Genomic DNA, 23,621 nt, shown 5'->3' with positions numbered 1-23,621 from the left:
AAGTAGGACCAATCTCCAACTAAATCATCCCAGCCAGGGCTTTGGCAAGCCTGACCTTAAACACCTCTAAGGAAGGAGATTCAACCACCTCCCTAGGTAACCCATTCCAGTGCTTCACGACCCTCCGAATGAAAAAGTTTTTCCTAATATCCAACCTAAATCTCCCACACTGCAACTTGAGACCATTTACTACTCCTTGTTCGTGTCATCTGGTACCACTGAGAACAGTCTAGATCTATCCTCTTCGGAACCCCCTTTCAGGTAGTTGAAAGCAGCTATCAAATCCCCCCTCATTCTTCTCTTCTGCAGACTAAACAATCCCAATTCCCTCAGCCTCTCCTCATAAGTCATGTGCTCCAGCCCCCTAATCATTTTTGTTGCCCTCCACTGGACTTTTCCAATTTTTCCACATCCTTCTTGTAGTGTGGGGCCCAAAACTGACACAGTACTCCAGATGAGGCCTCATCAATGTCAATAGAGGGGAATGATCACATCCCTCGATCTGCTGGCAATGCTCCTACTTATACAGTCCAAAATGCCCTTAGCCTTCTTGGCAACAAGGGCACACTGTTGACTCATATCCAGCTTCTCGTCCACTGTAACCCTAGGTCCTTTTCTGCAGAACTGCTTTAGCCCTAGCCATTCAGGTCCCTAGTCTGTAACAGTGAATGGGATTCTTCCGTCCTAAGTGCAGGATTCTGCACTTGTCCTTGTTGAACCTCATCAGATTTCTTTTGGCCCAATCCTCTAATTTGTCTAGGTCCCTCTGTAATCCTATCCCTACCCTCCAGCGTATCTACCATTCCTCCCAGTTTAGTGTCATCTGCAAACTTGCTGAGAGTGCAGTCCACGCCATCCTCCAGATCATTAATGAAGATATTGAACAAAACTGCCCAGGACGACCCTTGGGCACTCTGCACTTGATACGCGAGTGCCAACTAGAACATGGAGCCATTGATCACTACCCGTTGAGCATGACAATCTAGCCATTTTTCTATCCACCTTATAGTCCATTCATCCAGCCCATACTTCTTTAACAATGTGCTGAGAAGCAGGGTCACGTGGTAGAGGAAAAAATAAAGAAGTTTCTCCACATGTCTAGTTGGCAGGCCAGAATATCAGCAACGCGGCTGCACTGTCCAAGAGCTCCGTGTCACTGGGGCTGGTTGTTTGTTCAATATCTAAGTAAAATCTGGAGTGATGACGGTGGATTGTACCCTCAGCAAGTTTGCAGTTGACACTAAACTGGAGGAGTGGTAGATATGCTAGAGGATAGAGATAAAGGATACAGTAAGGACCTAGACAAATTAAATGATCGGGCCAAAAGAAATCTGATGAGGTTCAACAAGGACAAGTGCAGAGTCCTGCACCTTAGGACAGAAGCAATCCCATGGCCTACACTGACCTAGTACAGACTAGGACCGAATGGGCTAAGCAGCAGTTCTGCAGAGTGAAAGGTCCTAGGGCTGGTTACAGTTGGATGAGAGAGAAGCTGGATACACTGAGTCAACAGGCTATAATGTTGCGTCTTTGTTGCCAACGGAAGGCTAATGGCATTTTGGGCTTTATCAGTAGAGGCATTGCCACTAGTTATTGAGGGATGTGATCATTTCCCTCTATTCGGACATGTGAGGCCTCATCTGGAGTACTGTGTCCAGTTTTGGGCTCCACACTACAAGAGGGATGTGGAAAAATTGGAAAGAAAGGGTCCAGCAGAGGGCAACAAAAATGATTAGGGGGCTGGAGCACATGACTTATGAGGAGAGGCTGAGGGAACTGGGATTGTTTAGTCTGCAGAAGAGAAGAATGAGGGGGGACTACCTGAAAGCAGGGTCCAGAGAGGATGGATCTAGACTGTTCTTGGTAACGTAATGGTCTCAAGTTGCAATGTTTAGGTTGGATATTAGGAAAAACTTTTTCACTAGGAGGGTAGTGAAGCACTGGAATGGGTTACCTGGTGGTGGAATCTCCTTCCTTAGAGGTTTTCAAGGTCAGGCTTCATGAAGCCCTGGGCTGGGATGATTTAGTTGGGGATTGGTCCTGCTTTGAGAAGGGGGTTGGACTAGATGACCTCCTGAGGTCCCTTCCAACCCTGATAGTCTATGATTCTAATCAGAAAAATGGGGAGAGGTGAATTCTGGGGATTAATATTTGTACAATGCTCTGAAAGCATAAAGCAGCTTGGTAAGTATTATTATATAAAGCACTTGCATGACACAGCAGCTAATAATGCCTCAGGATCACATCAGGCTCTGTACCTCCTGTGTTTCACCTCTAAGGGAGGGAATTTCTGCTTATGGAGCTGCATGTAATCACCCCAGGCTCCAACACATCTGTCCATGCAGCCTTGGATGTAGTCTCACGGGGAAATGCTCCACAGAATATAGAGGGTGCACAGGCTCCCACGCATACTACCAAGCCAGTTCAGGTACCTTACGGAGCTGCAAGGAAGAGCATGAAGCAGGAAGGGGAGAGCAACAGGGGACAGAATTTAGCCACTGACATTGTATTTGTGATCTATTATATAATTAGTCATGCTGGAAGACCGTGGATTCTTTAATTTTTAAGTCACTTTAACAGTCAGGCAGTGATCCTGATACAAAACAACATTTTGCAGATGCACTGTTGCAGGTGTCTTGAAGATGCCTATGGATATAAGGGAAGTGAGAGTGTCTCTCTGGGGGAGGAGGACCTGGGAGGTAGGCTTAACAGTCCTTGAAGAGGAACATGTAAGTAGTCATGCTTCGGGAGAAGGCTTATGCTTGACTTTGAATATCATTTTGAATTGCCTGGGAAATAAAACCACACCATAGGAAGGGATAGATTTCGACATCCTACAACCTGCATGAACTGTTTGGAACAGACTGGGGAACCACCTGGTCACAGAACACATTTTTAATTTTTCATACATAAGGGGAGTTGACAAAACCTTCCACTTCAGGGGACAGAAAGGGATTAGACTGAATTAAAGATTTTATTTTAGTTACCAGAAAGGAGATAATGTGGAAGTTTTAATTCCTGATCCTAAAATCTTTTTCGGGTGAGGATTGAGGTAATTTGGCACCACATTCCAGGAGGAAAAAAAAAAGTCTGAATTCTTCGATTGATTTTACATTGTTTGGATTTGCAACTGATAATATACTCTGAAAATGTGTGTCACACAAGCTATACAAAATAAGCTTTTATATATTGTATATAAAATGAAAGTAGAAAAGATCATACAGTGAATTAAATGAAACAGAAACATGTAATTTAATAGATCTAGAACATTCTAAATATTTTGCCTATATCCTCTTCTCTACCCTTTGAATACAATTGTCATCTTAGGCCTGAACCTAAAAAATGCACACAGACACATACCTGGGTCTGTGCAGAGCTCCACCAACTTTGTGGGGCTCTGTGTGGGCCCAGGGGTCTGCCTGCACATATCTCACTGCAGGATAGGGTGACCAGACCTCCCAATAAAATAGTGATTGTCCCAATTTTGAGGAGATAGTCCCGCATCCCGACCAGAGTACGGTTAGGACACCATTTGCCCGGATATTTTGTTTCCTGGTCTTTGGTGGCAATTCGGCAGAGAGTCCTTCAGTCGCGGACAGTCTTCGGTGGTATTTCAGCAGCCGGCGCTTCTGTCTTTGGCGGCCAGGTTTATTACCCGCTGCCAAAATACTGCTGAAGACCATCTGCGACTGAAGTGCTCTCTGCCGAATTGACACTGAACTCCTGGACAGGTGAGTGTGAAAAAAAAAGAAAAGTCCCCCTTGCAGCGGTCCCGATATTTTCCCCTTAACACCTGGTCACCCTACTGCAGGATCAGGGTCTTAGGTTGTCAGCTCCTCAGTGAAGGGCCTATGTCTTCCTGTGCTTGCAAAGCACTTAGCCCAATGGTCTGATCAGGATTGGGGCTTCTAAATGCTAGCACAACAGAAATTGAAGTGTGATGTTTTGTGAAATAATGACAGCTAAGTTGTACATCAACTTATCCAACAAGATTGAATTCCCTTGCAGAAATCTTACTTGCACAGGGGGAAAAGAGCTGAAAAAAAGAGGTGAAAGTTACTTAGGTTATTTATTAACACTTTCTCCTTTCATGTATTATCAGTTAGTAGTTTATTAATTCATTTAAGTTTTGATGTTCAGAAAGATTCTGCACCTCATATGTGTGACCTCACATCTGGAAACTAGAATAATGGATATTCCTTATTAACACTGACCCATGTAAAATAAGTATTACCCATAGACATCTAATGTTCCCACCACCCCACATAAATTTACTGGAATAATACAATCAGTGACTTAAAATATGAAATACTTTAATTATTTGTATAACTGTAAGTGTTATCCAGAACATACAACAGGTCTTTTCAGTGAATTACAAAAAAAAACCCAAACAAACAAGAAACACCGCACATATAGAAGAGCAGCTGATAAGTAACATGAGTTGAACTGAACAAAACAACAGCTGTAACTATTTATTAGCCACGTACATACAACACAACTGATTATTTAAATAAGGAAACAATCACATACATTAAAAATGCTAGAAAATTACACTGGCCATGATTTCTTACAGGATTCTCATAAATCTGTGACTTTCATACATGTAATACAAACCTTAGCATCTCTTTCTACTGTACCTTTTTCTTAATATAAACTGTATGTAAGTGTACACAGCATGGTAGGTTACTTTACACAAGTGAACACAATCTAGCCGCAAGGCTCCCTGGTGTTCCTCATAAGGGAGCTGTCTAACAGAAAACAAAAAATGCTCACCACATTCACTAGTTAAGGTGCATCAACTTTCTAAAATAGCAAAGTATGTCCCAACAGAAATCTGTGTAGTATAAATAACCTTTTTTAAAGTTAAGTGTTACATAAGAGGTAGAAGTGATATTTTTGCAACGTTCATTAAATATCCAGTTATTTTACAGAATCACTGAAATAAGCCTAAACTGACTAATCATTAAGTATTAACGGACATCTTGCTTCTTTTAGTTAAATGTATACTTTCACTCATTTCTGTTGGGTCTACTAAGTGGATTAACTCACAATACTCTTCTTCAATAATATTTCACTAACATTGTAAAATTTGTTTTTAATTAAATGAGATTGATCAACATACATGTAAAAGATATACTTCAGACACCAAACAGTATATTAAAATATAGACATTATTAATCTTTGTATATCTGTCATAAAAATAAAAGTAAACTTATTTTCCCATATATATCAGAAATAGCCTAATTTTGTGAGAAAAAAACTATGTTCATTAAATTATTACTGTGCATAAACAAGTTTTAGAGCAGTTTTATTTTGTACAGTAAAAAAAGGAAAGCAACCTTATCTGGAATTGATTTTTTTAAGTTGACACTGGTCTATCCTCACTCTCATTAGTTAGCGTTCATATATTATCTGCAAACAATTTCCTTTTTAAAGCTTATCTGGCAAATAAGAAGCAGGGGAATTATAGTTTCAGTTTCCCAATTCTAAAAAAGTTGCTCAAAACTACTTTATTCCATACATTTTCAACTTCTAACAACGAAGGCTAAATAAGTATATTATAATGCACCTTTTTTTTGCACCTTTAATTGTAGTATTGCTAATAAAGAAAAATGACTCACCACTCTATAAAATTGACAGATTTGGTTGCACTATTAAAAAGTAAAAAATGAAAGAAAAAGAAAAGTGCTTTTTAAAAGCAAATTGTAAAACAATTTATAATAAAAAAGTAACTTCACAGATATACAGTTTTTCCTTTTGTAATTATTTATAAGTTTCCACAAAACAGAAAAGTGCTGGTGATTGAGACAGATAAAACTGCACAAGAAACAAATCAAGATCTTAACATGGTTAAGGCTGTATTTCTATCCAGGCAAATCAGGATAAAACAAGGTGCAAATTTCTCAGAAGCCTATTGATTTAACTCAGCCAAAGAATCTTACAGAAGGTACATTCCCCAGCTTTAAATGAAAACAGACTATTCCTCCTAACTCCAAGTGTTACTATGTTCTAAAACCTTACAATAAGATAGGGAAAACATATGTTTCTGGAGTTTCTTGGTACCTAATGTTCAACATGAACTGCAAAGCCTGTATATACAAAACGTTAAACAGTATAAGACTTTAGAACAGTAAACCCAACTGAAGTCAGTATCTCACAAAATTATTGACTTCAATGGAAGCAGGACCATGAACAATGTCTGTATAGCCTTAATTTCAAATGCATTTACATTTAAAGACATATTTGAAAGGATTTTTGTATGTCAATGATGTTAATTGTTGAAGTATTTCAAGAAATGGGCAGAAAAATTTTCATACTAAGATGACCATCATATAGTTCGTATTTTAAGAAGAATACAGGCAGATCAAGTCAAAAAGAATTAAATGTGCACATGTTGCATTTGCAGGCAACATAACTAAACTCTGTTATTAATACATTTGACTTGTGGCAACTCTCAACAGTTATGGTGCCTTATACGTTAGAGTGTCCATAACTGGACAATCAAATATTATTCAAGAAAAGAACTAATACCATATGCTAGGTTAGCTACAGTCAAATGTAGCTACATTTAACCCCTTTAAATGTACTATTAAATTGCAACAGAAAGCTGAAGTGAGCATACACAGTTACTTACCGTTTTTGAAAAATAAGACTTTTAAAGGCACATTAACTATATTATGAACTGATTAAGATCACATTCCTTCACAGTAACTTACATACAAACAATACAATAAGGACCTAATATGCCCAATACATTCAATACTACAAAACAATCCTGCAAGACTACAATTATTCTGTAAACAGAAATGCAAATCAAGTTCTGAAATCAGTGTATTTCAAATTCTATTTCCTGTTAACATAGTAATCATAACCCAAAAACTTAATTTCCATCCACAACTCAAATAATGTAAACTCTGAAAATTTTTCAAACCACTAACTATAGTTTCACAAAAACACATCTGACCTTCAGATATTAGTGCAAACAGATTGTGCACACACACACACACACAAAATACACTCACACAGCACTAAAATAATTCTCTTTGCTACCAATTTTTAGTTTTAGACTAAGGCTTAAAAATATCCATTGAAACTGATTAAATTTTCTTTAGAAAAAGTGGAGCATACTTTTAATAAGATTCTGCCTTCTAATGATTCCTTTGTTTAATCAGTGGATAAAAATGAGGCTTCAGTTGAGTTCCTATTCTACAAAATGACGCACTCATCACCTCATTACCATTAACAATGGTACTACCACTGGTACTATATTGGTACTAAAAGAACTATAAGACTACAGATGTTCTAGAAACATTCACAGGTCCAAAATTACAGACTGTTTGGAATATTTAGCAAGTCCATGTATATGCAAACAGAATTATATATTTATCAACAAAGTGTCGCATTCAACATCATAACTTAATGAAACACAGATAAATCCACATTTTAAGTCTATGAACTTTTTCTCTTGCCCTCAACATAATTCTTTTTTAAAAACAAGAACTGCTCTCCAAAGCCATTCATCAATATACTAACACCTAAGAACATAGTTGGTAATTAGTACATTTTGAAAGACAATCTAACATTAAGACACGATTGATAAAGCATTAAAATTCTGATAAGTAGTGTGATAAGATGAAAATATGAATTATTCATTGTTTTCTAATTCTCACTCTGTACATTCACATTGATACGTAACACTTCTGATTGTCTAAGCCACCGGATGAAGACTAGTAATAGCAGCTAAACATATGAAATCTTCTCATGCTAAAACAAATCAGTTAAACAGCTTTGGTAACCTAGTATAGTGAGCTTTGTGTAAATATCTTGCAAACATCCCTACCCCTCAAAAAACCCCTATATACTGTACTGTGTGTATATTTATATATAATATACATAGTTCCTGAGTAAATCATTAAATCTGATTATTAGGAAGGTTTGGCAAAAGACCCAACTGTATATTATTAAAATAGAATTTTAAATCAACATTTAATCAAAATATTAAAATAAATATGGAATGTTTCTGAAAATTAAAGTACCATAAACATTAATAACCATGTAATTTTTCATTAAGTGCATACTTTGCTGTTTTTAACCATGAGGCATCAGTAAATCTAATTTCAAAATCCGAGTGACAATTTTATGTTAACTGCCAATATGTATTTTAATGCAATGTACTGCAACTCTAAAAATTCCTTAAATTAGTTATTCATTTATTTATTATGTAAAAATTTTGTCACAAGGATTATACTATGGAAACTTTTGGTTTAGATTAGTCCAGCTGGTAACTTTTAATTGGCTGAACAAGCACCTCATGTAACTAACATTAAACTCTGATTTTTCCACTCAGACTCTTGGTAATTAGCTGAAAGATTTGACACCCTATCACAATAGCAAAGCAGAAGCGTGGACTATTCAGTGTTGAGTGACAGTACAAACAATTACATTATTTAGCAATCATTCTGGCACTTAAAAGAATACATAATTGTGCAAAAAACCCAATAATTATGAAATATCCTTTAAAAACAACATTTCTAAAGTATGCTAAATTTTATAATGAACAAATGAAGAAAAGAATCAAAATTAGCTTAGCCACTCACTGGTTTCTCAGATCATGGCTTGAATCACAGCTGATACATAGCTTTGGCTAAGTGGTCAAGAAAATGGTCAGCTATTGCCCAGTTCCCCTTATTAATAAAAACTTTATCTTACTTGGAAGACACTGAAATACCAGCAATATTAAAACTGCAATAACACTATTACAAGAAATATTTGTCAACACCAGAATCACAGTAATAAAATTGCAGCACTGATCCGTAGAGTCATCCTTATTTTTTCTGATAACCTAGCAAAAAAGTTCTCCTTTGCACAATGCAATTCACTTTCTTCCTTTTCCCCCCCCTGCACAGTTATTCAGAAATCTGTATGGGTTCCTCGTGTTTTTCTTTTTTGCTTCCCTTGTCTTCAGGATCTGCACTATTTTTTTCTTGTGTGCTTGTGTTTCCTGGACAAAGCTCTTGCAATGCCCTTTCGACCTCCTCCTGTTTCACTGGAGTGCTTAAGGAGGTTTTTGGTAGAGTCATCTGCAGTGCACACCATAAAGCAGTACGAGCCTTGCGCGTGGAAGCAGCTAACTCTTTAGTGGCAGCTGCCAGAGCAAGAACATCTACAAAGACAAGAATATGCAACCACATCACACAGAACTAATATACAACCATGACATCTGTTGATTAGACAAAAATCTCTTGAATTCAGCCAACACTTTGTATTATAGAAATGTAATTCCAAGAAACCTCCAGAAAGATTGCACCCTGTTATTAGAGAACCTTATTGCCAATATTTCCTTAGTTACATTCTAGGCTTTCCAATGTACTGAAGTTATGAGATAAATTCAGACTCCAGAACATGGGCTGTTGGTAACAAATGGTGCTGAGGTACAAAGCAGGAGAAAAAGAGAACTTAGTCCTAACAATTTCCTTTCCTTCAAGATAGTGTGATAACTTACATGTTGTCACTCTTTGAGTTCAGCCCATTCACAACAAAGGAATTATTGCACACTGTAAAGGAGATTTAATCCCAAACCTGCAAGTCCTATACCTACTCTTCCTGCTTGGTTTTAAAAAAGTAAATTGGAGCTTCACCTGACAGAGATAGCCAATGCCTCACTCAGTGAGTAAGTCCACCCTTCGTCCTTCAATCATAAAACAGACTAACACTTAAGAAATACACCCTGGATGCACTGGACTTGGCTAGTATCCACTATGAAATCTTTAGGGTTCCCAGCAAGATAGCAATAAACTACTTTCAGTCTCACTGATCTGAAACCAAGATATTGGGCCCTACGCAATCTGGATTCAGCCAAGACCATGGAGCAAAAATTGTATTATTGGCACAGATAGATGTTCTCTTGATGTAGATGGATGGAGGGCAGCCTTCCACTTTATCCTGGCTCTTTCTGCAACATTTAACATGGTCAATCACAATATACTGCTCTGTGTAAAACAGTGGTTCTCAAACCAGCACCTCCCTCAGACCACGCCACTTCCTGCAGCCCCCATTGACCTGGAGCGGCGAACCGCAGCCAGTGGGAGCCGCGATCAGCCGAACCTGTGGACGCAGCAGGTAAACAAACTGGCCTGGCCAGCCAGGGGCTTTCCCTGAACAAGCAGCAGCCCTAGTTTGAGAACCACTGATGTAAGATACTTATTCTTGATGGATAATCATAACAAATCAAGAAATCATGAAGGAGAAAACAACTTGAAAGACTAACTCTTGTCTTGTCTCCTTGTAAGATCTAATATTCAGTTTGCCTGTATAGGATAAGCGTTCTTTCTTGTTGCATCTGGACTGGTTGAAAGAAGATGAAAGATTTATAGTATGTTTGGTCTTTCTGGAGAACATGTGTGGAGGTAGACAAAGACTTTGTTCTACTTGAAATTCTCCGCCATTCTTGTCTAGGTTACAAAGATCACAATCATGACTAAGAAAGCAGCAACTTCTTGCTTGAAAATATAACCCACAGATGAAGCCAAAGCTGCCTTTTAAATAGTGCACTACCCACGAAGGGTCTGGCTGGAAATGTGATTGGGGCTAGCATGAATAAAACTGCCAGAGATATTTGTCATTAAAAAGCCAATTCTTTTGTCCTTGTTTGGAATAAGTTCCTCCAAACAGGCAATTGCAGTGAAAATCTATAAGAATCTGTCTACTCGCTCAAATGTGGGGGTTTTTTATGATAGCTTTTCCAGTCTGTCTGACATCTTTAAGAGGAAAAAGTCCACAGGATTAGGATGGTCTTATTTTTCAACTGTGACTGTGGATTCCACTTTTGAGTCTGGACATACAGACTTTTCAATGTGGAATTTATTTACTTTCAATTAACTGCCTAATACAACTTCTGTTCTTGGCGGTGAACTCCAACTCTGCAATACCAAGATTTGGGGGTAAAGCCTGTTCTTTTCATTGCTAGTGGGAAAGTACTAGCCCACAATATGCTTAACCTTAGGATCCTTGGCTCCTATCTCACATTAAGCGTTATCCTCCTCCCTCTTTTATTTTGTTTTTAACAAAGCAAAAACTAAGAACCCCAACTTTCCTTTTTTTTTCTTTATTTTTTGGGCGGGGTGGGGAGGGGACTCCAAATTGGATAGATGGAATCCCAATTAAAGAGGTCTGGTTTTGATTCACCAGTGAACTTGAATCCTGTCATCAAACATTCTTGCTTGCTATTCCTCCGCAGAATCTGCCAATTGTGCCAAATCTGCAGTGGTGTTGTGACAGACAAAACATCAATTAATGAGCAGTGTAAGACCAAGCAATTTTTCACTGTGTAAGCTAAAAAGAAAGAATGAAAGCCCACTCTCAATCACTATTAATGAAGAAGCTCCATTTGTTAAAATGAGTACAACCTGATTAAGGATGCTGGATTGCTTACTTGACAGATATATTTGTTTGGTATCAATTCCCAGTCATAGGCTACCTTTTTACAGTGATAACCCTCATATCCCCTACCTGTTAAGTAACAGCATGCACTGAAATAAGTAGGAATTCATTCAGAGTCTTTAATAAAATCTGATTATTTAACATAATAAAGAGGACTTTTTTTTCCCCTAGAAAATATCTTGTGACAAGAAGGGGTCTAAAAATCAACAACACAAAACAGAGTAAAGTCTATGCAGAAATTACCTGATACAAGTGAGGGATTTTTTTCTTTTAAAGTCAAAGGCACACATATAACGTTTTTGTTTAAGAGAGTAAGTCTACTGGTTGCCATTACAACATTTAAAATGTGTTACAAATTGAATTGAAGACAAATTGAAAAAAACCCATTTTTAGAACTACAAAGCAATCAAAAGTATTTACCTTTTTCATTATTATAGCGAGGTGCTCCTTGTCTCTGTGGATCGGCAGCATTAACAATCTCATCTTTCCGTCTCGCTTGTGTAACATGAATGGCTTCTAAATGATGTTCCAGAGTTTTGGATATATTCTTATGGACAGGAGTACAGCGAAGCCTTTCCATTTTTCCTACCAAGGTGAACACCTAACGAATATATTGTAAACACCAAACGATTATTTTTTTAAAATCCTCCACAAAATATAATAAACCCACAAACATATAACCTGATGTTACTAATCCCCGCAGAACATTCCACACTGTAAGTATGCTTACTCTAGCCTGTTCTCGTAACTGGTCCACAATCAAACGATCCACTCGTGAAGGGTTGGCAGGAAGTTGGGAAACAGGAGTGTTATTTGAGCTAGATACTCGCTTTCCTGGAAAGTTTCTTGCAAGATCAGCTTCAGTCTGAAGAGAAAACACACATCTTTAAAATATTTAGAATGGCATTTCATTCTATAGCCTAAGCTCTTCTATTTTTTCACTACTACATGGAGGCATGAGATGTGTCTGCTGTTTAAGTCTCTGGGGGCATTTAAAACAATAAGAAGTCATTATTAAATTTTAAACTGGCTGTAAAAATAAGGGTATTTCCAAAAATTCCAAGTTCTACTTTAAAGCATAAATCTAGAATCAACAACTGTAACCAACAAATAAAATTACCTTTAAAACGTTAACCAATCTTGGGAAGAGACCCAAGTAAATAGAAGGAACTTGCACAGTCCTTGGAAGGTTAAACTCTAGCTTTGTCACACCAAATTAGTGATGTGAATTCCCAACTGACTCCTGATAACACCTTGTTAAGGGCTCTCAGATAGTCAAATTCAGGAACTACTAGCAAGTGCATGATATGTCCTCAATTGCTGCAGTGGTTGTGTTTGATAACCCCAAGGATAATCCCAGGTTTAACATATTGGCTTTGAGAAGATACCAGCCCTGAAAAGTCATCCACATGGACATCAAACTCACCTATGATAACGGGCCTGGGCAAACCCCAGTACAGGGCAGATAAAGATGGGACAAAGGCAAAAGAATGTATGTTTTAGAGTGACAAGTCTCTTACATTTGAAGTCAGATATAAACAACCACCCTCTTGGCCATCCCTCAGTGCATGCTGAACTGAGTACTATCCAAAAATAGCTGGACTAATAAAGGCCCTGGCTTTATCAACCATCCAGGCTTTCGCCATCAAGTCACATCAGTGGCCTCTTCCACAATCCATGGATGGTGGTAACTACTGGCTACCAAACTTGCACTGAACAACATGAACCAAAGAATAGGATCCATGCCACCAGATAACATAAGACCTTTGGCCAAAGAGGGCTTGATGGTACTTGGTTAAGCAACCATTGCTATTGGGTGTAATTTAATTCAAGAAAATTACTGCTGAACAAGTGGTCCTCTCCTGTATGGCTGGAAAATGAAAGGTGAACCTCAGTCTCATGCACAACTGTACGACATTCACACGGCTTGGTATCTTCTTATAATTATGAATACTCAAAATAGAGTGTTCAGATGGGGTTCAAAATATTTAGAGTAGAATGAAAGTCACAATATTTAAAAAAGGTAGCAAGACTGGCTCCTTTTCTCCAGTAAGATGCAGGAATTTCTACTCTACCTAGCTGTTCCTTCATAATCACCATCCTACATACAAGTCTGTTATGATATATATTATTACCTTTTTCCTCTCCTTCTCCAGAGCTCTCCACTGTTCGTAACACTCCTCTAATCGAATATGAAGCTCATTAGCAGGTCCACTGCGATTTCTTGGTGGCCTATACTTGTTAAAAGGAGTTGGAAAGGCAAAGTATGGCGCACTTAATTCCTCACAAAATAGGTCATTAATGAAGGGATTCAAATGGTTAAAATCGTCATAGTGAAAAAGATCAACAAGTTCTGAGAATGGAATTGGTGATGGAGAAAAAGCAAAATTATTTGCTGATGGAAATGGATGGAGATTAAATGGAGCAAAATTGGGATTTTGCTTAAAATCAGGCATTAATGGGAAAGAAGGGAGAAAAGAAGGATTGATGAAATCTGACATGTTGCCACCATTCTGTTCTTGCTTCTTTCGGAACACGCTGAACTGTTGCTGATTTTGTCCTGCATACCCAGGATGGGGTATCCAATTCCTTCTACCTCTTCTTTCATCTTTATTACAGTTATCTTGGTTTTGCTTTTTGCGAAACCTATGATACTTTTCAGACTCATCACTTGCAGAATTCTGCTGCGTTAACCAGTTGTGTGACAAATTAATGGGTATTTTACGATACTGACCTTTATTAGTCAATGAATCATGCTGGGAATGTCCAACAGGTTTAATTTGTTTCTGATTTTCTACAAAGAAATTTGAAACCCCTAAGTTACTAGAAACACTATTTGAGATTTGTAACCTTCCATCTTTCCTTGAATAGGGTACTGGTGACAACTGCGAGTAATAAGAGGGCTGGGTTACAGACTGATGTGTGGGAGATCCACTGGACATAGTTGAAACCCCTGAAGAGGACTGTGGGCTTCTTACTACTTGGTTTTGCTTCCTATGTGCAATATCTGATGTAGATGTGGAACTTACAATTTTACCATCCAGCCACGTATGTCCATGGTAAGGTGAATGAAAATTTCCATTTTGTAAAGCAGTTTTTACAGATAAATGATATTCAGAAGGTTTACGAGAACATTCTTTAGCATTAACATGGCTCTTACATTCAGTGTTATTACAGGTTTCCCCCAAATTGAAGCTTTTATGGCCATTTTGCATGTGAGTTTCCTGTGGGTTTCTATTTGTTCCTCCAGGAAAATTATTTTCTTTAGTAAATGGTTGATGGAAAAAATATAGTGATGGGTGAACAGATGGCTGTGATTTATAAGAAGTTGTAAAATCTTCATATCTTTTAGAAAATAAATGGTTGTCCTGGAACACTTTGCTCCACGTGCCATTAGCAGGTGGACTAGATAGATCATTGGAATACTTTGCTTGTTCTTGTTTGTCATTTTTCATAAGCTTGCCTCTTGCTCTGTCAGTTTCCCAATACTCTTTCTGAATACCAGTGCCATCTTTAATTCTGCATTGAGAAGAAAAATTACTAAAATCAGAGCAGTTCTTTTCACAGTCTCCATTTAATTTCATCTTATCATAATTGCACACATGCTGCTTAAATTGTACATTCTGAAATGCTAATCCTTCTTGCTGAATTATGGCATTATTTTCAAAAGCAGAATTTTCAGGATAAATGTTCAAGATATCTTCAGATGGCTGAGTATAAGGGTCAGAAGGAGAAAGCCAAGACTCTATAACATGAAGGTCTTCAAATCCTCTGTGTAAAGTCTCCACATCAGGTGACTTTTGCAAGTGTCCTTGGTAACAGCTCTGTGTACCAATCAGGTTTGGAAAATCTTTACTTTGTAAAGGGTGCTTAGAAGACAGACCTGAGAAGTCACCATTGTTTCCAATATCAGATGCCCACACAGGGGGAAACAATCTCGACAGAGAATTCCTGTAACAAATAGAATTGCACTTTTAGGAATGACCAAACACATTTATGTTATATTATAGCTTTGTTCAGAGTTTAGTGTTTTTTCAAAATGCAAAGCTACTACTAAGACCTTTGCTAAAAATATAAATTTCAAGCAGTTTTGTCACAGAAATTAGCAATAAAAACTACTAGTGTACTAGACTGTTGACAGCTTATAATTATTTCCTAAAGTCTATTTTTATTGTTTTTTCTAGTCTACTTTTAATGTGTCACATTATGGTGCTTCAATCACTACTATTTGCCCTTCATAATCTTCAGAGACTTAATTATTTACTCTTTAAGAGACTCTGTATTGACATTTGTATTTATATAGCACTTTTCATAGAAAGATTCCATAGTATTCTAAAACAAAATTAAGCCTCACAACACCTTTATTCCATGTTCTGCAGTAATTCTTATTTCTTTAATTACATTTTCCTTGTTCAATAAAAGTATGTTTTTGCCCCCAGCAAGAAAACATTTATTTAAATCACTTGCTATAAGGTTTTCTAATTGTTGTTTTAAATACACATATCATCCTGCTCAATGTTTAACAATATTCGTAAGCCACTAGATACATCCTGTAATAGTTGAAAATGTCTGATGGTCTCCCCTCTTAGCATGCTTCTGTGACAACTAATTATGTTTTAAGATAGGGAAAGTAAGAATTCAAGAGAAATAATGTATTAACAAATCGCTATCTTGCTTTTTTCCCCCAAATACTATCTATCTAAGAGAAGTCAGTAAAGTCACAGTTATCTATATAGTCTCCACCATTCTAATTTTTGCAGGGAGGAGGGGGAACTCAGATCCTCCTTGTGGAATTTCCCCACCATGTGGAATGTTTGGGTGCAAGAAAGAGTGCAACCCAAACAGGAGGCTATAGGGCCTGCCAACAAATCCTACCAATTCCAAGAGATTCACAAGCTCTCTATGTTTGCACTGGTTCCGGGTCTCTAATTCTTTCCCAAGCCAACTGCCACACAGTTCCAATGGAGCTATGCCGTCAGGTCTGATCTACGTTGTTCCCTAAGACCCCCAGGGCAGCAGAGATCTGAGGAAGTGAAATATAGCACTATACTATTACATTTCTGTGAGAAGCTCTTTTGGGTACCAGAAGGAAGTTGAGTAATGGAGAAAAGCTGCAACAATGTAGTTATCCTACTCTTGGGGCACCCACTTTACCCACCACATGGAGAGATGTCTGGCATGAAGAGGGCGGGGGCAGAATTTCCCCTCCCAGCATATATTTGTTAGAAATGATCAGGCATGGTAAAAATAGGAAGTACATGCCTTAAAAGTATAAATTTAACTTAAGCTATTTGGTATCAAAAGACATAGAAAAGCCTTTCAAATTTTCTGCATAAACTCTGAGATAGAGGCCCATTGATGGTTCACTTCTTTGCATCAGCAACTCCTGACACGCTCAGTACACCTAATACTCTGTTGTGATAATTACCCAAAAGATGGCATGTAATAAATCATCAGAAAACTTAAAACTCATTAATCATTAATATTCTTGCATAATGTATGCACAGTTTGTGTACAAAGAGTTCATATGTGCTAGAATTATGTTCTTAAAATGAGTTTGGCAAGCAAGGCATAAGCCTAGTCTGCCTTAGACAAAGGAATGCGTATTTGCATGTCTGACCAGCCTGGTTGTCAGGCAGAGATAGTGAAAGCACATTTACATGCAAGATCAACAAAGTCATCTTTCCCCACTTGCTGTCCTGGTGACCAATCTCCATGGAGGATGGAAACTGCATCTCCATGAAGTCTTCCTGTCTCTTGAGCAGAGTCAATGAATTTGGGAAGATATAGGGACAGAGAAAAAGCCATTTTGGCACCATCACTTGAGGAGCTAAAGGGGTCAGAGATCACAGAATGTTGGATCCTTCAGCCAAAGCAGTTGAAGTCCTTGGGTATTAAGTATAGGTGATAAACTCGCTGAGGAAACTATTGTAACTTGCAGAACTTAAGTTTTAATCTTAAAATTGTATTTGTACTTGTTTGTTTGTAACCCTTTCTTTATTGCTTATACTTGGTATCACTTAAAATTATGGCCTTTTGTTTAATAAACTTGTTTTCACAACAAACCAGTTCAGTGTTTTGATTAAAACAGAGGGTTTGTGAAACCCCAGTTAAATTAATGAGCTGTTTTCTATGTCTTTTAAGAAGCAGTGAACTTAACTTCTGGAAGTGTTCCAGGAAATTTGGGACTGTGGGGGCAGGGAGAGTGTTGGGGTCACCCTGCAAAAACGTAACGTGGCAACAGAAACCAGGATGTGACCTACATGCTTGTACGCTGGCTGTTGGTGTCACACTTGTGAGCCACAGCAGCATAGCATTTAAGGCACCCAGTGTTACAGGGCAGGTGGTAACACAACTCCTTACTGGTCTGAGTTGCACCCTAAAGCATCACAAACTCTCTTTTTCAGTACTCAAAACATGGGTTTTTCTTGATGACAATAAAAATGATGGCTCTTATCACTATGCATTATCAATATATCATTGCTTCTCTTTATAAAGGAAGACACTCCAAAATTCACGACATTAATAAAAGGCAATACCTCCTTTGCTGGCATATTCCCACAGCTTTATGGACATTGTCTTTTGAATAAGCATCTCATGAGTATAGCACTTAAAGTGCCATGTTATTTTCTTCTGTTACATACAAATAAATATTTTTTGCATTTGGAAAACAAAAATGGTAGAAATTTAACTTTTATGTTCCTACAGTATGATTTGTATTGATCCCACTAGCAAAACTTCATCAAAGTATTATTTAGTCAGGACCCAAAAGTATGCTAGGCACCTTGCAGAACAGAAATCTGGTCCCCATTCCCAAATAGTTTACAGTCTAAAAAGACAAGACAGATGGGTGATGTGGGAAGAGATACAAGACTAATGTTTTGCTTCTGACGTTATCCTTTTAAGTTTATTAAAGAAAAAAATACTGATTTGCACGACTGTCTACTATTTGGATTTTTTTTTTTGTTTTCTTAGATATTATCACTCATAAATCCTAGAAATATATAAACAACTCAAAACATTCTGAAAAGTATTTGTATGTTTAGATATTATAAAAATCTTAGGATTTTATACTGATTGATCATTGCAGCTAAATCGTTTTGAGTAACTGGCCTCCAACTGAAGAATTCTGCGATAGCATTTGGTACGATGCCTTTTTCACTCAACTAAAACAAATGTGGAAAGTATTATAATGGGTTTTTTTTCAATAGCCTTGTGTATATAGAGTGTGGAAGAAAACACAGTCTTCACTCTTGGGTTGTTTGCAACATGTCAGAGACAGTTTATTCTCAAGCAATTGCAAGGTGGAGAGCGCGCACGGACAGGAGGTCTCCGCCAGATAAACAATTAGGGCAAGCATTTATATATTTTGTTGCATACAATAATGATCAACAGCTGCATCTTGTTTATACACATTCCTTCCTGATATCTTACTTTTCTCAATAGTTCCTGCTACAGTCTGCATTCTATTCTTATCTAACACAAGGTCAAACAGCATCTCATACAGTTTTCCCCACTCGCTTCCCAGGCTCTGCCTTAAAGTCCCATGTTATTAGAATTAGAGTTAGCTTGACTCGACTCTTGCTCTGTTTAGTTAAAAACTAAGATGTCTGCGTCCAAATTCCTTTTATCCTTTTTTCCACTTCTACAATAGTTAAAACTCCTATAAAACCTTCCACATTTGTCTTAGTTGAGTGAAAAAGGCTGCCTATGCTACTGCAAAATTCTTCATTTGGAGGCCAGTTACTCAAAATGATTTAGCTGCAATGATCAATTCAAAATCCTAAGATTTTTATAGTTATCTAGAAATACAAATATATTTCAGAATGTTCTGAATTATGAGCTACTTCTACCTTCAGCTATATCCATAGTCAGACCTCCATTAATCCTCTTAAGAAAACTAAAGTACCTAAGACATCGATTTCTCTTTCCAGTTGCCATCTGCTGGTAGACGGATGAACAGAAGACTGCCTTTCTATGTTAGTTTATTCCAAGGAAGTACTAGTAACAGATGTTTCCAATTTAATTTGATGATAGCTTACTTAAATGATATCTTAAAACTCAGTACGTCAGACAACACACAAGTTGTCTTGTCAAATGTCTACTGTTACATAAAATAAATAAAACTTTAAAATGTAAGACATACAACAGCATGCAAGTTTTCAGTATAAACTTACCAATCTGTAACTGGTTCTGGCTTGTTTGGCTCCTCTAGGATGCTCGACACTAACCCAAACATATCTGGGCCATTGCCAGAGTAAGACAGATTTATCTGTGCTCTGAAAAATAAAACCCAGACAGATATGATCCTATTTTTAGGAGAAAAAACAACCAATAGAGAGAAAGCACACAAACGTTTACCTTCTGATTTCTTTAGTAGTAAGATATTATAAATATAGGAGGGGGAGAAAAGGAAGCTTCCTCACCCGCCAAGAATTAATGCAATAATGTTCCTTGCAGATGAGAAGCTAAGTATTATCTTCTATCATATCTTTGACAGTAAACACATATTTGAATAACTAGCATGTGTCAAAGCACCAGGATCCTGACCCTCGTGTGCAGATCTCAGCCTTGATGCACGAAGCATTGTTTTTGGTTTCTAGAATGTTTACGGGGGAGTGGGAAGGAGAAAAGATGGATGGATGGGATGTCATCTGCCCCCTTGTCACCTGTTCCTCCCTCTTCCCCAGAACAGCCCTCTATGGAGATAAGAGTGGGTGGGGACTGAGCAGACATGAACTGGGTTGCAACACTCCTGTGAAGAGTGGGAGGAACAATACCCAACATCTTACAACCAGCTCCATGAAAATTACTACAAAAGGATACATAGGAATTGTGATACTGGATTAACCTAAAGTCAATCTAATCCAGAATCTTGTCTCTGACAGTGGCCAGGACCATATACAACAAGATGTAATAACCCTACTGTAATCTGCGCCCCTGCATTCCCAACTTTAGGTCTGATCGTGATTTATAATAGTCCAAGATTGGTTTAATGTCTGTTCCACCAATTTTTAACCTAATTATAACTCTGGATATTCTTGATATCTGCGTTAAGTATCCAATCCCTTTTTTAATCTTGTTAAATTGTTGCTTCAACAACTTTCTGTGGTAGCCACTTCCACAGCTTAATTACATATTGTGGGAAATATTTCTTTTTATCTGTTCTGAATTTCCTACCTTTCAATTTAATTGAAGACCTTGTTTTTCTGTTAGAAAACTAGAAGAACACAAGTTTCCTACCTACCTTCACTACTGAATGTATTATTTTATATACTTTTATCATGACCCCTTTTATATATCTTCTTTCTAAGGTAAACAATCCCAATCTTCTAAAGCTCTTTATATGAGATTTTTGCAATGTCCTTGATCATTCTTGTCACTCTTCTCTGACCCCCCTCTAGGTCTGCAATATCTTTTTGGAGAAGAGGTGACCAGTGCTGCACACAGTATTCCACACGAAGCCAGACCATTGATTTATATAAAGACATTATAATATCCTCTGTATTATTCACTATTCGTTTCTTACGCAATCTAATATAGTTTGTGTTTTTGATCACAGCTGCACACTGAGCAGAGGTCTTCATGGAATCCTTTACTCTGATGCCCACATCCCTTTCTGGATTCGATACCATTAACTCAGAACATTGTAACACATATCATTAGTTAAAATTTTACCTCTCATTTGCATTTATTAACACTGAATTTCATTTGTCATCATGTTGCCCATTCACCTGGCTTGTTTTTGGTCTCTCTAAAAGTTCCTCACAGTCCTCTCTGGTCCGGACTAACCTAAGTAATTGTGCCATCTGCAAATTTTGCTACTTCGCTGCTCAACCCCCTTTACAGATCATGAATATATTAAACAAAAAGGAACCAAGTATGGAACCTTGAGGCATCATACTGTTTGTATTTTGACATGATGAAAATTGGCCACGTAATCCTAAACCTGGCCTACACCTAAAATTTAGGTTAAACTAATTATGTTGCTTAGAGGTCTGAAAAAGTCACACTCCTGAAAAACATAATTAAGCTGACTTAAGCCCTAGTATAGACACCAACTAGGTCAAAGGAAGAATTCTTCTGTCAACCTAGCTACCACCTCTCAAGGGAGTGGATTTAAAAATAAACTCTTTCCATTGCTGTAGCAAGTATCTACACCACAGCACTGCAGGTGCAGCTGTAATACTTGCAATGTAGACATAGCCCTTTGCTTCCTAGCTCCTAGTCAGATTTTGATCCATAACAATACTTTGCCTCTCAGTCCATGACAACTTAGTTTCTTTATTGAGGGACCTGGTCAAAGGCCTTTTTGCTAGTCCAGATAAACATCAACTGGTTCTCCTTTATCCATTATCTCACTGACATGTTCAAAGAATTTTAACAAGGAGTCCCTGTGGCACCTTAGAGACGAACAAATTTATTTGGGCATAAGCTTTCGTGGGCTAAAACCCACTTCATCAGATGCATGGAGTGAAAAATACAGTAAGCAGTGTATATATATTACAGCACATGAAAAGATGGGAGTTGCTTTACCAAGTGAAGGTCAGTGCTAATGAGGCCAATGCAATCAAGGTGGACGTCGCCCATATCCAACGGTTGACAAGAAGATGCGAGTATTAGCAGAGGGAAAATTACTTTTTGTAGTGACCTATCCACTCCCAGTCTTTATTCAGGCCTAATTTGATGGTGTCCAGTTTGCAAATTAATTCCAGCTCCGCAGTTTCTCATTGAAGTCTGTTCTTGAAGTTTTTTTTGTTAAGGTTTTTGACACAGTCCCACAGGACATTCTCATAAGCAAACTAGGGAAATGATTAAATTACTATAAAGTGGGTAAAACACTGGTTGAAAGACCATACTCAAAGAGTAGTTATCAATGGTTCTGTGTCAAACTAAGGGATGTATCTAGTGCCTGCAGAGGTCTATCCTGAGTCTGCTGCTACTCAATATTTTCATTAATGAGTTGGATAGTAGGGTGAAGAGTATTCTTATAAAATCTGAAGATGACACAAAGCTGGGAGGGATTGCTAACACTTTGGAGAGCAGGATTAGAATTCAAAACAACACTGACAAATTGAAGAATTGGTCTGGAATCAGTAAGATGAAATCCAATAAAGACAAGTGCAAACTATTATACTTGACAAGAAAAAGAGCAATACCACCTACAAAACAGGAAATCACTGGCTATGCAGTACTACAGCTGAAAAGGATCAGAGGGTTACAAAGGACCACAAATTGAATATGAGACAATAACATGATGCAGTTGATAAAAAGGCCAATATGCTTGGGTAGTATAAAAGACATGGTAGATAATTGTTCCACTTTACTCAGCATTGGTGAGGCCTCAGGTGGAGTACTGTGTCCAGTTTGAGGCACCACACTTTAAGAAAGATGTGGACAAATTGGAGAGAGAGTCCAGAGGAGAGCAACAAAAATGATAAGAAGCTTAGAAAACCTGATCTATGAGGAAAGGTTAAAAAAACTTGGCATGTTTAGTCTCAAGAAAAGTAAACTGACAGGAAGGTCTAATAACAGTCTTCAGATACATTGAGGGCTGTTATAAAGAGAGCAGTGATCAACTGTTCTCCATGTGTTGTAAGCAAGACACGAGAAGTAATTCTTTACTCTACTCCTGGCTAATAATGGCCTCAACTGGAATACAGCGTCCAGTTCTGGGCGTCACATTTCAGGAAAGACATGGACAAATTGGAGGAAGTCCAGGGAAGAGCAAAGGTCTAGCGAATGTGTATGAGGGAAGATTGAAAAAAAATGGGCTTAGTTTGGAGAAGAGGAGACTGATGGGGGACATCATAGTTTTCAAAAAAAAGTTGTTGCAAGGGGGGTGAAAAATTGTTCTCGTGAACCTCTGAGGATAGGAGAAGAAACAATGGGCTTAAACTGCAAGAAGGGAGGTTTAGGTTGGACATTAGGAAAAACTTCCTGTCAGGGTGGTTAACCTTGGAACAAATTAGCTAGAGAGGTTGTGGACTCTCCATCACTGGAGGTTTTTAAGAACAGGTTAGACCAGAGGTGGGCAAACTATGGCCCACAGGCCAAATCTGGCCCACGGGACCCTCCTGCCCGGCCCCTGAGCTCCTGGCCAGGGAGGCTAGCCCCCAGCCCCGTAGCCTCAGCTCGCTCCGCTGCTGGCACAATGCTCTGGGCAGTGGGACTGTGAGCTT

General features: G+C 38.0%; 1 protein-coding gene across 3 annotated transcripts in view; it reads right to left on the bottom strand.

Annotated features, from left to right (window-relative positions):
- Positions 1 to 4,296: 4,296 nt before the first annotated feature.
- Positions 4,297 to 23,621, bottom strand: part of LOC116838395 (meiosis-specific coiled-coil domain-containing protein MEIOC-like) — a 42,788-nt gene continuing 23,463 nt past the window's right edge. For 2 of the 3 annotated variants that reach the window (XM_032803538.2, XM_032803546.2), the window contains exons 4-8: positions 19,617 to 19,718; positions 13,575 to 15,390; positions 12,170 to 12,304; positions 11,860 to 12,040; positions 4,297 to 9,163 (exon numbers count right to left, since the gene is read on the bottom strand). In XM_032803538.2, the coding sequence (XP_032659429.1) occupies positions 8,907 to 9,163; positions 11,860 to 12,040; positions 12,170 to 12,304; positions 13,575 to 15,390; positions 19,617 to 19,718 (2,491 nt within the window). In that variant the 3' untranslated portion in view covers positions 4,297 to 8,906. Of the gene's footprint in view, positions 9,164 to 11,859; positions 12,041 to 12,169; positions 12,305 to 13,574; positions 15,391 to 19,616; positions 19,719 to 23,621 lie in introns of those variants that run through there. The other variant, XM_075062166.1, reaches the window with a different exon arrangement.

The sequence above is a fragment of the Chelonoidis abingdonii genome, chromosome 2, assembly GCF_003597395.2.
Source record: "Chelonoidis abingdonii isolate Lonesome George chromosome 2, CheloAbing_2.0, whole genome shotgun sequence".
NCBI lineage: Eukaryota > Metazoa > Chordata > Testudines > Testudinidae > Chelonoidis > Chelonoidis abingdonii.
Note: the sequence above shows the minus strand (reverse complement) of the source record. Positions and strands in the feature narration are given on the sequence as shown.